The sequence below is a fragment of the Lacerta agilis genome, chromosome 10 (assembly GCF_009819535.1).
Source record: "Lacerta agilis isolate rLacAgi1 chromosome 10, rLacAgi1.pri, whole genome shotgun sequence".
NCBI lineage: Eukaryota > Metazoa > Chordata > Lepidosauria > Squamata > Lacertidae > Lacerta > Lacerta agilis.
In genome coordinates, this window is record NC_046321.1 from 15581711 (window position 1) to 15596321 (window position 14611).

Sequence of the window (14611 nt, forward strand, 5' to 3'; positions counted from 1 at the left end):
CCTGTATCACTGCCATGTGCCAATTTCAGGCAAGGTTATGTCCATTTGGGGCAATATCACAACTGAAATTGATGAAATCTTGCCTGAAATCAGCACATAGAGTAGCAGCACTTCTCCACCAGCGGCAGAAGTGGCAAGGCACGGTGGCGGCAGCAGGAGTAGGTATGGTGCTGGTGGGGTGGCGGCAGCAGCAGCAGCAACCGCAGCAGCAACAGCAGCAGTGATAGCAGCATGGCAGGGTGACTTTTCATTTTCATTTCATTTCAACCTGCAGTCAGTGCTTAGCCATTCCATTAGGTCAGGCATGTCCAACAAGTCAATCGTTATCTACTGACTGATCAGGGTTGTTCCTGGTTGATCCTTGAAACCCCAGCTACTCCCACCCCAAGCTCAACAATTTTGGTCAATCCTCCAATGACAATGGGTAGATCATTGCCAGTTGTTGTTTTTTTACTGTGAGTAGATCGCAGTCTCTTGGGCGTGCCTGCATTAGGTTATAGGAGAGGGAGAGAGATGGGCCTGCAGTTCTCTATCAGCTCTGTTGAAAAACCAACAACTTATTGTAAGCCAGAGGGCAGGAACTGTCTTATAACTGACATTTGATTTTTCAATGACTTTCGGAGCCATTTTCAGTTAAAGAGAGGAATAAAAATGCTTCAAATAAAGAAATCTTATTATCACAGAGACTGCTATTGTGAATGAGCGGCTTTGTTCTTATCTTGCATACATTTGGGCTCTGCATAGAAATGTCAGACACAATTTCATTTCATGGCCTTTTCACCCACTGTTTATACCCCGATATATATGTCTGCCAACCAAGGATAACACTTTATGCTTCTGATAAACTCTAGTCCATGCTATAACTCTCTGTTGTTTATATTGACATAAGAACATAAGAACCATCAAAATGGTTAAGGATTGAAGTCATACAAGCTGGAGAAAGAGTAGAATAGGCAAGAGCAATGGGTCAGCAAAGTTGTACGGTAAAAATATGCCATGTTTCAATATTGATACTCTTCAGGGGGAAGGGACAGGTAGAAGGAACTAGTTGGGAAGGAGACATTACCACCAAAGGCAATCCACAAGTGATATTGTTTTCACTGGAGACCAAGACTTAACTTGTGTTCCCCAGAAGACAAACTGCTGACACAGTCTTGGATATCATTTCCAGTTTCTCGGCTAGATTAATAGGCTGTTCATATCTTTTCAACATGCTGGTACTTTGAAGTGTTCAGTTGATGGAGCTACCTCAGAGATATACATATATGAAAAATAAATGTGTAATATTATTGCACATGTAACTCCCTCATGTCCCACTGAACTTTTGACCTGGTCAGTACTGAGCCACCTCCTCCCCTCTAAACCACAGCTGCGAAGTCTTGAAAAGAAGAACCCTGAGCCTTGTCAGGCAGCTGCCTCTGCTGAAGCCAGCATGGGGGCTTGGCTGTTCAACACTCTCTTCTCATAACAATGCCTAGAGCCTGGCCTGATGGATGCACTGCTTTATCTGAGCCAAACGGCTCTGTAAATCCACTCCCCTTCTTCAGCCTCTCATTACGCAATGATCCAAGAAAAAGAAAATGAAACATCTGCTTCCCAGATTCTGAGGCATACAGCTGTTGGTGGCACCCCACATCTGGAAGCATAACTTTCTTCCAGTCTAGTAAGCACAAGGTTGTGGACTGACAATGAAAAAGAAGAGAGTTCAGGTTGCAGTGCTGAAAACCAAAAAAATTTTCAAGTAACTTCCATGAAGAGATCTATAAAAGTTCAGACCACAGTAAAGTTCTCTTCTGTTCTTTAGCACCACTGATTAACCTAATTCAAGCAAAGCTTATAGGCTTGCATAGATTCAGGTCTGGAAAAAGTTCCAAGTGCCCTGGATATTAAGGCACCTAAAAAACTGAAATATTTACTCAGTGCCATGCAACGCAATCACAAAAATGTGATGTTGGTATTCAAGCATTTGAAATATTTTACCAACTCTGTTAGACATTCCCATTATTTTGGCACATACAGATTTTAAAAATTCAGGCAGAAAAGTTTTTACACCAAATTCCAATTGCTTGTGCACTACTAAGGATCTCTAGCTGATGTGAAATACATAACTAGAGTGCCATTTCCTTCTCTTTAGCACTTGTTTTCTGAAGGACTGTAAGATCCCAGTGAACACTAAGCACCAGGCATATGGGCCACTCAAGGTTTAGGATGGTGACATTCTAATACCTTCATTTCTCTTATTTATTTATAAATAGCACTGGAAACAAATCATTTTCTTGCACCATTAATAACCTTCTAGTAGCAGTTGTTCCACCAGCCTACAGCAGAGATAAAGATGAGACTGCATGGCCCACTCCCATCAATTTCGCTAGGACCTATGTTATTTGGGTCTCCACTCCCAGAACTGACTCGCTCTCTCTCAGTGGCCACTGAAACACTAATGTAAAGGTAAATGGTAAAGGGACCCCTGACTATGTAGGTCAATTTGTGGATGACTCTGAGATTGTGGCACTCATCTTGCTTTACAGGCCGAGGGATGTAACTGTGGTAATTTGTACACTTTTTCAGCACATCTATTAGATTAAAAACTTGAGGGCAGAGGTTCTATTGTTTTCCTAACTTTGTACAACAACCGGCAAACTTTCTTCTTTAAAAAACAAACACACACCTCTCTGTTATGTATTTGTTATGTTCTAGATTCTATGTTATCAAGCACTTTATAAATAGTAATAATAACACTTTCTTTTCTCTTCCAACAGTACTCATCATTAGCATTATTTATTGATTAAAAAACACAAAACTGCACAATGGGGTGCAGTACAAATAAATTATATTATTTCTGGATCCAGATATGACTCAATGCCATAGTGAAAACCATACATGGAAACTCTCACTATGAAGAGAGAACCTGGGAAATCATTAGCTAATTCTTTTGTGGACATATCAAAACTCAGGCTGACCTAGAAAAAGAAATGTGCATTATGGGGCAAAAAAGGATCATGAAGGTTTCTCCAGCAATGTTAGGTAAAAGATAATGTCAAGTTCTTGCTTTTCTTGCTGCAGCTCATAGAGCTCAGGAAACTTGGCCAACAGAAACATCAGGGAATTGGCAAGGCCATTAACCAGATACGTTTTGCAGTAATGAGGCAGATATTGTCCATCATTATTTATTTTATTATCAATATTTAAAGGTATTAAGAGATCTTGTCATCTCATAAAACATCAGGGAAGTGTACACCAAAACGGTACACTCACAACTTACACACATTTAACTTGTGTGCATTCAGATTTATGAGCCTGGCCAAAAAAAAAAAGGTTAAATGGCAGTGGAAAGGGGACAGGCATTGGGGGGGGGGTACTTTGGCAATCCCACCTGCCATTGCAGCCAATGCATTTTGACTATACACAATTTTTGTTTTAGGTGCTATCCCCAGAACATAACCCCCAAATAAGTTGCATGCTTACTGTATGTAATCAACAAAATGAGAATAATAAATAAAAACAGTGCAAAATAATCATTAACAGATTTTAAACAACTGCATAGGCCTATAAGCAGTAAAAAAATTAAAAAATAAAGTCTCCAAGAGAACCTGAATGTGCCAGTGTGGTGTAGTGGTTAAGAGCGGTAGACTCATAATCTGGTGAACCGGGTTCGCGTCTCCGCTCCTCCACATGCAGCTGCTGGGTGACCTTGGGCTAGTCAAACTTCTTTGAAGTCTCTCAGCCCCACTCACCTCACAGAGTGTTTGTTGTGGGGGAGGAAGGGAAAGGAGAATGTTAGCCGCTTTGAGACTCCTTAGGGTAGTGATATAGCGGGATATCAAATCCAAACTCCTTCTTCTTCTTCAAAGGCCAGGATGCTTGCCGAATCCCTACTGGAAAAGCATTCCATAGCATGGGACAGGTGACACTAAATGCCCAGCTTCTGGTTGAGACCAATCAGGCCTCTGTAACATGGAAGACAACTAACAGTGCTCCTCTGAATGATCTCAGTGACGGAACTGGGATAGAAAAGATCTGGTGGTCCTTAAGGTATCCTCGACAAGTTGTTCAGGGCTTTAAATATCAACACAAGAACCTTGAACTTTGTGTGGTAGCTTTTGAGCAGCCAGTAAAGGTATGTTTCCAGAGGTGGCCACCTGCCTCCATCAGCAATCTAGCCACTACCTAGTGAATTCTGTACTAGCTGGAGCTTCAGGCCCAGGCCAAATGGCAGCCACACAGATTACATTACAGCCTCAAGGTTACCAATGCATGGACTACGGTGACCAAGATATCCCAATCCAGATACAGCTGGCATACCAGACAAAGCTGGTAAAAGGCATTCCTAATCACTGGTCAGTTATGCAGCTAATGACACATATGTATCCAGCAGTATCCACTCTTCAGAGGGAGTGTAACCTGAACAAGCTACTTACTGACCTATCTTCGAGACATGGGAAGGAAGCACAGAGCTTCTGCTTTCTCAAGAATGAAACTCAGGTTTATTGGCCCTCATCTAATTACCACTGCATTAAGGCAGTGATCCAGAGCTTGCACAGCCTCTCCTGATCCAGATATTATGGAGAGACAGAGCTGTATGTAAGGCATAGGCAAACTCGCCCTCCAGATGTTTTGGGACTACAACTCCCATCATCCCTGACCACTGGTCCTGTTAGCTAGGGATGATAGGAGTTGTAGTCCCAAAACATCTGGAGGTCTGGGTTTGCCTATGCCTGCTGTATGTCATCAGTGTACTGATGGGACCATGCTTCAAAACATTTAATGACCACCTCCAGCGGCTTCATATAAAATGCTAGGGAGCATTGCGGACAAAATGGTGCCCTGCCGAAACCCATCCCATACAGTTGATCTAGGAGTGATCAATGGTATCAAAGGCCACTGAGAGATCAAGTAAGGATAATAGTGTCATTTGATATTGTTATCCATCAGGGTGATCAAGTCTGATGCAGTTTCCAAACCAAGCCTAAACACAAATATAAATATTCAGTGTCATCCAGAAGCACTTGCAGTTGCTCCACACATCCCTTTCCACCTCCCTCCCAAAGGAGAATATATTTAATTTCTGAAAGAAGAAATATATAGGGCTGCAATGTAAATTACATGATTGGTCAAATAATTTAACTGAACCCCGAATAGCTAACTGTTTCATAACAACTGTTAGTTAAACTAATGCCTCCCCTCTTGCCCTCTCTTCTGGTGATGATGTACATCCAGCAACTCAATTTCCTGTGTAACTCATACTGAAAGCAGAAGTAACTCCAAGCATGGAATTTGGAATACACAGTACATTCTCTCTGTGTATCAACAGACAGAATACGAGGAAGAAAGGGAACAAACCCAGCCAAAATATATCCTTCCTTCCTGTTCATTATTCTTGTTAATCAGCTTTTTATCCTCAACATGTACCTGTGCCCTGTTCTTCCTGAAAACGGGGATCAGGATCTTGGCCATGATTTTTAAAAATAATAGTTTAATTATCTTCAACTACATCAATAGCGTGATAATTACTGTCTATCATTTGACAAGTCTATTGCCTAATCTTCAAGATACTTCTAACAACATAAAAGTGAGAATTAATCCAATAAATTGTTGATGTGCCAAGGCATATGGTATAGTTTCAAGACTGCCATCCAGACTGAAGGAGCTAAAGCTTCAGTTCAAAGCACACTTACGAGGAAGTAAGTTTTACTGAACACAGAGAAGCTTACTCTTGAATAAAAAATGCACAGGATCAGACTGTCTGTAAAACATGCTGCCTATGCTCTTTTGCATTTTCAGCCCTGAAATTACCTAGAAGAGAAGGAATAATGGCTGTGCCAATAAGGGTCATAGAAATTTTCTGTCTATCTGCTGTATCAGCTATGCCAAAGTATCTACAAAAACAAGACTGTTAAGAAGTTTGTCATCTGAAAAAACGAAGAAGCAGAAACAGTCCAAGTTCAGGCGCAAGTGTATGTTACTCATTTGTGCTGCCCAAGCTCTATGTGAAGCTTCATTATTTTGTTAGCTGTGGCATCTGAAGCAAGGTGGTGGGGAACTGTTTTCATGGGGCCTGGAAAGACCATACTCATCCATCAGGTCTGCTGGTTCTGTGCCAGGACCACCTTCTAGGTAAGGAGATGGATTTGAGTGGTGTCAGCTTCTGCCATTGACTCAATAAATTTGCAGGATTAAAACAAACGTGTTTCTTGTGCTTGTTACACAACACTGAAAATACAGGCATCAACAGAAGGCTGAAATTCAAGTTACTAAAAAAAAGAACATGGCAGACACAATTAGTAGTCTAGAGAAGATTTTGTTGTTAGAATGGGTTCTCGCTCTTCCTTCAGTGTCTATATTAAACAGCCCTCCCCTTTCCCTGCTCCCTCCCCATATATACACACACATCATCCCCTATTTCTGAGAGTATAGTTTGACCTCAAGTATGACAAGCTTCAGACAGAATGGGGACATATATCCTGTGCCCCAAGCCTGGATGTGGTCATGGGACTGCCACTTAGATGGAGGTATAACTGCTGGTACTATGGGACTGCCATTCAATGGAAAATCCATAGTGTCACTAAGGTGGAACCTCTGGGGGGGGGGGGAATCTGCATGTCAAAAGAGAGGCAAAAGAAGAGGAGAATGTCAAAAACACTAAAGAGACCATCATGCTAAGCCTTTAGATATAAAGTGCTCAACATCCAAAGCTAGTGTAAATGGCTGGGTTATCACCCAAACGTTGTTCATTGGTTCATAATCTCTTGTATTAAAACATAATAGAAATCTCTAAGGACCAATTCATATAACTGTGGCACCACAACAAATAGAAAAGCCCCTGAACTCATGCATAGCTGTTGAACATAACAAATATATAAAGGACAGGTTCTCTGTTTCATCGATTCAGTGAGTGAATCCACTATCAGCTTCACATGATCATTCTGGTTAAGTTGTTGGGGCCTACAAATCCTTGTAAAGTAAAATGTTTGAGTATATAATCAATAAAACCACTCTTTGCCAATGTTTTCAATGTCTTTAATAAATACCACCACATTTAATATAAATATTCCTAAGAGGAAAAAAGTGCTTCATACAAATGTTGTTTAACATAAATGTGGAGGGGGGATTTCAAAAAAAGAGCTGTTTTTATTGACATCCCTCTTCCTATGATGGAGACAATCATACAAATTGCTCTGTGCAAAATGCTTCTCTCCTGACACCTGTAGCCATAGTAGAGGGTTGCAAAAGGGGAAAGTGCTGTCCACAGCTGCAATCCCTGTGGTAGATTAAAACAATGTTGAAAGATATTCCAGTCTTTTTATCACTTTACTGGCCGTTTGTTCCTGTCCAACCATAGCACAAAAGTACAAATGGCTGCACCCTCAAGAGTCCATGTTGTGAAGAGTCACAGGAGATTCAATGTACAAGCAATGATGTCAAGTAGCTTTGACATTTATTTTGTCAGCCTCCTTTCTGAAGTTTGTACTCATATGGGACTCCATGTTTACCAGGAAAATGGAATTCACCAACCTACCCTGCAGTGTTTCTCTGCCTTCCATCTATCTTTTTACCATCTGTCTTGTCTATAGATTTTCCAGGAAAAGGGGGGGGGGCTGCACATTCCCAACAGGCTCTTCCTACCTCTTCATACTCTTCCATTTCCCCCAGATGTGACCCCATTTAGAAGCCACTGAATGAAGTTTATGCAATTGTGCCTCTGTCTCACTTATTTTCAGTGATAACAAACTTCTATTTCATGTCCCACCAAAGAAAGAAAAGAGAGGTTCTTATACCCTTTTTACTTCTTGCCAAATAATAGTCTACTCTAAATGAACATGTTAAAAATATAGAGGGAGGAGTTTGGGGTGGGGAAATCAAACACAACATGACACAAAATCAGAACTTCTTCCCCATCCCCCCAGAGTCAGTTGCTCCTCCAGACCATATTAAATGTTTACATTTGACAAGCACCTTCTAGAAACTGAAGTCCAAACTCACTTTTGAAGCAAACCAGATGCTAATTTGGGTTTCCAAAGGTGAAAGGCTAGTGCAATTGCCCTTTATCATTGTAAATTCAAGATCTTTTCCCTTGCTTCATGTGCTTGGGAGTGAACCTCCTCTTGAGAGTCTACATCAATAGGTGGGGGAGGGGCCCTCTTTGATAAGGAACTCTTTCTCCTTTCAAAAATTTAGCACTGCATTAGGGATTCTCTCCTTCAAAATTAACATCCTTCACAGAGTTTTAAGAATTCTTACATGCTGTTGAACTGAACATCTTTAGAAAGGTGGCTTGCTCACCTTTGAAAATCAGAGCCATCTCATTGCAATTCCTAACCCTCCTAGAATGAAAAAGGAAAATTTTAAGACACATAAATATAATCTTGAAGCGCCTCCTCCCATTTGTACCATTCACATCCAAAATATTCAGCACAGTACTGTGGTGACAATTATTCAAAATAATAGCAGGCACACTTAAGCACATTCATAGGAAAGACTGTTGGGCTGTGATTGGTGGTCAGTCACACGTACAAAATGTATTAGATCAGAAGATGGAATGCATTCTCCTACAATGAAGAGGTGTTAGTGGCAGTGAAAATTCATCCCAAATTTATATTGTGCTCCCTACAAAAGTATTTAGAAACTGAATCACTAATAGTATATACCTCTTAAAGGGTTGCTTTAAACCAACAATTCTCAAAATTTCGGTACAGAATTATGAATACATGCATGCTTCCGTCAGTAGGTTGCAGAATAGCATCCCCTGTCTTATAAAGGGCCAGTGCCCAACAAGACACAACAATTAACAACCTGAGGGCAAGTGACATTTTAAAAGGGGGGGGGAGTGAACAGATTCTTTATTATTCCTTCATTTCTGTCTACCTAGCTCCCCCCCCTGCTTTCCTCATGTTTTCAGTCAAAAATGATACTTGTATAGGTCATAGAAGACCAAACTCCTCCTAGCACTGCCACCATTTTGAGTAGTGAATGTGTATTCTATAATTCCAAAGTGCTGTCCATTACATACATATTTTATAATCATAGAACTGTACAGGATCATCTAGTCCAAACACCTCCAATGCAGGAATCTCAACTAAAAGCATCCATGTCAGATGGCCATCCAACCTCTGCTTAAAAATCAACAGTGAAGGAGAGTCCACCACCTTCTGAAGTATTATAATACTTAGCAGGATAGTAAATGCTTCAGCTGATAATGACAGTCTGCAATGCTGAAGTAGCAATATCCTAGTTTCTAATAGGCTTCTAAAGAACTTTACATGTCGACACACATCCTTTTCATTTGTCTTCCAAATCCTGCATCGCAGTAATAATTGAACAGCAGTACCAACCCACCTATTTAGACATCACACCCCAACTACTTAATATTTCACTTTTGCAATTTCCCTTAGACTCTCTTAGACTGGAAATCAACCTCTGGTTCTTGGCAAGAACAGTCTTTGATGTACACTTTAAAGTTTTAAAGAGCATCAGAGGCACCAAAGTTGTTACATCTGCTATAAACAGATGGCAAACCCCAGGTTTAATCACATTGGCCTAAGCTGCTTAGGATCTTGGGAGTATGAGCCAGAGCCTCTGGGAGGTCTGTTGTGGGTACAATCTCTCTCTCTCTCTCTCTCTCTCTTTCTCTCTCTCTCTTTCTCTCACACACACAACCACGTTCTTCCATCTGATCTCATTATCCATATTTATTTAATTCTACAACACACAAGAAGGAGTAAGGTCACTGCCTCAATTTGCTGCACTTTTATCTGTAACATTCAACACTGAAAAAGTACATACATAGCATTGTATTTTAAGCGTGTGAACTGAAACAAACGAATGAGCAACTATTTCCAAAAAAAAACCTTCGCAAACTCTGAAATTGTAATACTGAAGTGATTGACAAAATACCCCAAATTCCAGGAAAGGATCACTAAAAACTATAAAACTGAGAGAGAAGTGTAGTGATATAGTAATATCCAAGTATTTTTCTGCCACTTGCATGATTATCCGTTTACTGAACCTGAGCCCTATGAACTAAGCAGATTTCCGAACTTTATTTGAATTAATTTAAACTTGCTGCCACTCTTTAAACAGAATAGATCCAAACTCCCGAGAATACGAGAATACCGTATTGAAAATGAGTGGAGGGATTGAGGGGGGGGGCTGAAAACACACACACCCTTCTGGATTGTCACAAAGCTCAGAGCTCAATTGTCACAAAGCCCCAAGGCAGCATGTGGCACCTCCATCACAGGCAGGCAGAAGTAAAACTCCATTCTCTCCTACTCATCCTTTCCCTGAAGGGATAATGGCAGCAAAACAACCAACTCTTCCAAGCTATCAGTCGGAGCCACAAAAGGAGGGGGGAGGGAGCGGAAGGACAGAGATCAGTACTGTCCTTTCCTACGGGGACTGGGAGATCTAACAGTCTCTTTCCTTCCTCCCTTGACCAATATGGGAGTTTGGGGAAAGGGAGAGGGCAACAAAATGGGTGTTTTTAGAATTAGGAACAACCTCCCCCCAGTTTACTGGTGAGTAGGTGGGTAAAACAATACATTCGAGGTAATTGACTGACGGAGCCCGTTTCGGTTTAGCAGTATTTGTAGCAATTCAGATCGGTCTTGATTCAGTCCTCCACCGGTCTCGCACACTTCGGGTCCTGGTGGAACTGGCAAGGACAGATCCCGACCAACCCACCCACCCCTCATTCCTTGGAATTGCAAAGACTCTCCTAATCACGGCTGTTAGCTCACCAGGGGGAAGGATTGTGAAGGCTGGTGTGGTCATCATCCCCACCCCCCACCCCTACCTTTTTAGATACCCTCGAAACGTACAAAAATTAAGAGGTGAAAAACAAAACAAACATGTACTTTGCCACAGTTCTTTATCTTTGTGTAACGAATTCTGCCGCCACCCCTTGCCCTCCAGCAACTGCACGTCCTCCGATTCATCAATCGCTAAAAGTACTTGGGAGACCAAGCATGCATCAGCCATTTCAGTGCAACCGTGCATATTTACTCAGACGTAAGTCCTACTAGCTTCAACGGGGCTTACTCCAAGATAAGTAAGAGAAGGATGACAAAGCCACCCAGGGAGGGTTAAGTGCATGATTGCCGGCACTTTTAAAAATGAAATTAATAATAGTAGTAATAATAATAATATTTTTTAAAAATCCCGGAGAACGGGTGAAAACATTCAGCCAACATCCCTTTCTGGAGAAGGATCAATATCGAACTCGCCGAACAAAACTCTTGTCTTAAAAGAAAATTGGGCAGACAATAACAAGTAGGGGGTGGGCGGGTCGCAGTTCTCTCTCTCAGTCTCTCTCTCTCTCTCACACACACACACAGCCCACTGACCCTAAAAGCCTTCCGGCTAAGGAGCGAGAGAAGGCAAGCAAAACAGAGGCGAGCGGAGTTATTGTCCCGTCCCATCCCTTCTCCTCCTCGAGGGGGAGGCGGGGCCGCCGGATCGATCGGCCGGTCCCATTTATCGACCGAGCGGGTCCCTCCCTCTTTTCCACTTCATCTTTTAATTTTATTTACAGTATTATTATTATTTCGGAGCCCGACTCACCTCGATCTCGAAGTCGGGCAGTCGGAAAGCGGTCCTAAAGAGGGAGCAGAAGTGAGCGATGGCCGGCACTTCCCACCAAGAGCGCAGCTCGCTCAAGAGACCGGTCGCTGCCGCGGACGTCCCCTCCGGATCTCCGCTCGCAGCTGCTGAAGCGGCAGAAGCAGCAGTAGCAGCCGCCGAGACCACCACCACTCCTCCTCCACCACCACCACAACCACCGTCCTCCTCCGGGCACATCGCCCCTTTCCCCAGCGCCCCTCAGAGACCACTGCTCTGCCGGTGTCCGCCGCGAGAGAGACGGAGGGGGGGGGTCTCCTCCTTTTCCTACCCACCCCGACCGAAAGGACTCTCTTTTTCTCTCTCTCGCTCTCAGCTTCTCTCAGCAGCCGCAGCTGCCCCCTCCGCGCCGACTCCTCCACATGGGGCTTGTCCGGGCTGGCGCCTCCTCAGCCGCCGCCTCCTGCTCCTCCTCCCTCGCTTGCTCGCGGGTCTCTAGGGCAGGCGGGGGCGGCGCTGCTGCTGAAGGCTGCCGCCACACGGACCCATCTTCCACCTTCACCTCAGGTCGCCGCTACTGCCCTGTCCATACAGTGTATATTTATATTTATACAGTGTATAAAATAAAATAAAAAAGGAGAAGAAGAAACTGCGCTTCAACCAGCCGGGGAAACAGATGGGGCTTAGGAAGGGGGGGAAGGGGCGCTGGGCTGGGGGCGGGTGAGAGCGACTCGTGCGGATGCGATGCGAGGAGGGTGGCGACGACGGGTGGACGGTTGTCGAGCGCGCGACGGTGAGAGGCGGGGTCCGAAAGGAGAAAAAAGGCGTGTCTGCGCGAGCAGGGGGCGGGGTCTCGCCGGCAGGGCGCGCGGGGAAGGTGGAGCTGTATTTATATGAAAGGAGGGCTCAAACTCCTCTCATGCGTTGGGACAGAGAGGGGAGGCGGAGGCGGGAGTATAACCCAGAGAAGCAGGAGGAGGAGCCTATGGGCGAACTTTTTAGGCGATCGGAGGAGCCCGCGAGCGAGTCGTGGGAGGAAGGGGCGGAGCTTCGAGAGCGAATTGTGTGGATAAAATGGACTTCTTGAGAGCCGTTAAAAGGCTCGTGAGCGCAAGTTAAAAAAAAAAAACAACGGGGAGGAGGAGGAAGAGCCGGCATTGGAAAGCTCTCCGCGCACGAGGCATAGGCGGGGCCGCTCTTTATCATAACAACACCTTCGCCCCGCCTTTTTCCCTGCGTGCAGCCAATTGGGGACTTCGCGCTGGGCGGGGCTCCTGAGTAAAGCGTTCCCTGTGGCTGTGAGGAAAGAAGGGGGGCATCTCTTTTTTTGTAGGCGAAGGAGGTTGGCGATGGGGAGGCGGAGTTTTCTCTCTCCGAAATTTAGTTATGCTCTGAGCCCCGCAGTAGATCAGAGCCGCTACCCCAGTGGGTGCTCTGCTGTAGGAGGGAGGCAGGCCCTGTTTTTCGCGTTCTCAGAGGATTTTGAGTCAGGAATTCAGTTAGTGCAGTTTTTATTTTATTTTTATTTCTCGGATTCCGTGAGAGAAGATTTTTAGCCTTCGCAAATTATGCCTTGAGGTCTTTTGTAACTTGGAGGCTCAGCGATCCTGTTACTCAGTGGTTGTGATACCATTCTTCTCTTCCTTTTGTTTTGTTTTTTACTTGGTTATTGTTCATCTCTGATTTTTAGACGAAGGCTGCGTAAAAGGATTAAAATGACCCTGTTACGCAGCCTTGCTACAAAACTACATTGCTTAGACTTCAAGCGGTTTTATTTCCCAGATTGTGTATAGGATTTTAAGACTCGGAGCGCATGTGGTAACTGGTAGCGCGCAAGTATTTGCGTGACTAAAAGGAACGTATTGCTGGGCGTATTTGATCCAAGGGTTTCCTTCTCTCTGCTTGGAGGCGGAGATTTCTGACAAATATTGCAAGGAGTAAATGGTTCATATACAGGATTGATTTATTATTCCTCACTATGTTGTGCTTTCAATTGGGGGAAGTAGTTATAGGTGAGAGTGTCCCGTTTCCCCACTACAAAACGTGCTTTGGTTTATAATCCATGTTGGTAATTTCGAATACAGAACTCTTGGATTATAAATTTCTCTGCAGTCGTTACATGAAATCTTGGGGTTTACAGAGTCTAAATGGGAACTAAGCATACCTTTTAAAAAAAATATCGAGAACAGAATTGGGAGTGCTTAAAACACGCTTGTTTATTTAAGTGAACGTCGGTCTTGGATTGTATCACTCAACTTTTAAACGTGAAAACAGAGTTATTGTGTACTTTAAAACTAACAAATTTCTTGTGGCGTAATTTAGTGTTTGCGGACTACAAACCACTTCATCAGATATAAGAAATAAAGTTTCACTGTGTTTTTATGTTTTGTTTGCGGAAGAGTCTGAGCTCTGCCTTCTTTGTGGAAATGCTGCGTTGATGTTTCCTACTTCAAACTACCGGTAGCAGCCTCTGTTAATGAATGTTTCTCTCCTGAAAGCTATTTACACTCGTCCATCAGGAAGTAATAATAATTCGTTGTAAACTAGCAGCTGTTTTTCAGCCAGAATGTGTCATCAAGTGGAAAATAAACTCTAAACAAATCTGAGTTTCTAGAATTTTAGGAATTGTTGCTTCCAAACCTGTACTGACAATCCTGAAAAAAGTATGTGCATTACTGTTCCTCCACTGAACATCTGCATCTAGATCTCAGGCAGCCGCTCAGCTAGATATATTTATAACCGTTTTGAACAACCAACAAATCCTCAAACCTAACTATATACACACACACACCTCTGGCATTGCTGAAAGTAGTATGAATAAAGAAAGTAAGAACTGGAATTTTAGAAATTAAATTGTGCAGAAAGTGAATTCAGTCCAAAACAATCCAAAGCAGATACAGACACCTCCATAAAAACAGAAGGTTAAACTGCTTGAGAAAGTACCACTTGTTACAAAAGGGCTAGACTAGCTTTTGTGCTCAATAATAAGTTTACACTGTTGACACCTTTTTCAATTTAAGTGTTGGCTGTTGTTTTGAATAAGGCATTTCATTCC

At 43.1% G+C, this 14611-nt stretch overlaps 2 protein-coding genes across 2 annotated transcripts in view; one reads left to right on the forward strand and one right to left on the reverse strand.

Annotated features, from left to right (window-relative positions):
* LOC117053678 (cat eye syndrome critical region protein 2) overlaps positions 1 to 11882 on the reverse strand; it is a 118123-nt gene extending 106241 nt beyond the window's left edge. Inside the window, exon 1 of the mRNA XM_033161657.1 lies at positions 11560 to 11882. Within this exon, the coding sequence (XP_033017548.1) occupies positions 11560 to 11796 (237 nt within the window). The 5' untranslated portion in view covers positions 11797 to 11882. The remainder of the gene's footprint in view (positions 1 to 11559) is intronic.
* A 192-nt stretch (positions 11883 to 12074) lies between these two features.
* The window catches only part of ADA2 (adenosine deaminase 2), a 76253-nt gene continuing 73716 nt past the window's right edge, over positions 12075 to 14611 (forward strand). Inside the window, exon 1 of the mRNA XM_033161659.1 lies at positions 12075 to 12123. The gene's annotated coding sequence lies outside the window, so the exon portion shown is untranslated. The remainder of the gene's footprint in view (positions 12124 to 14611) is intronic.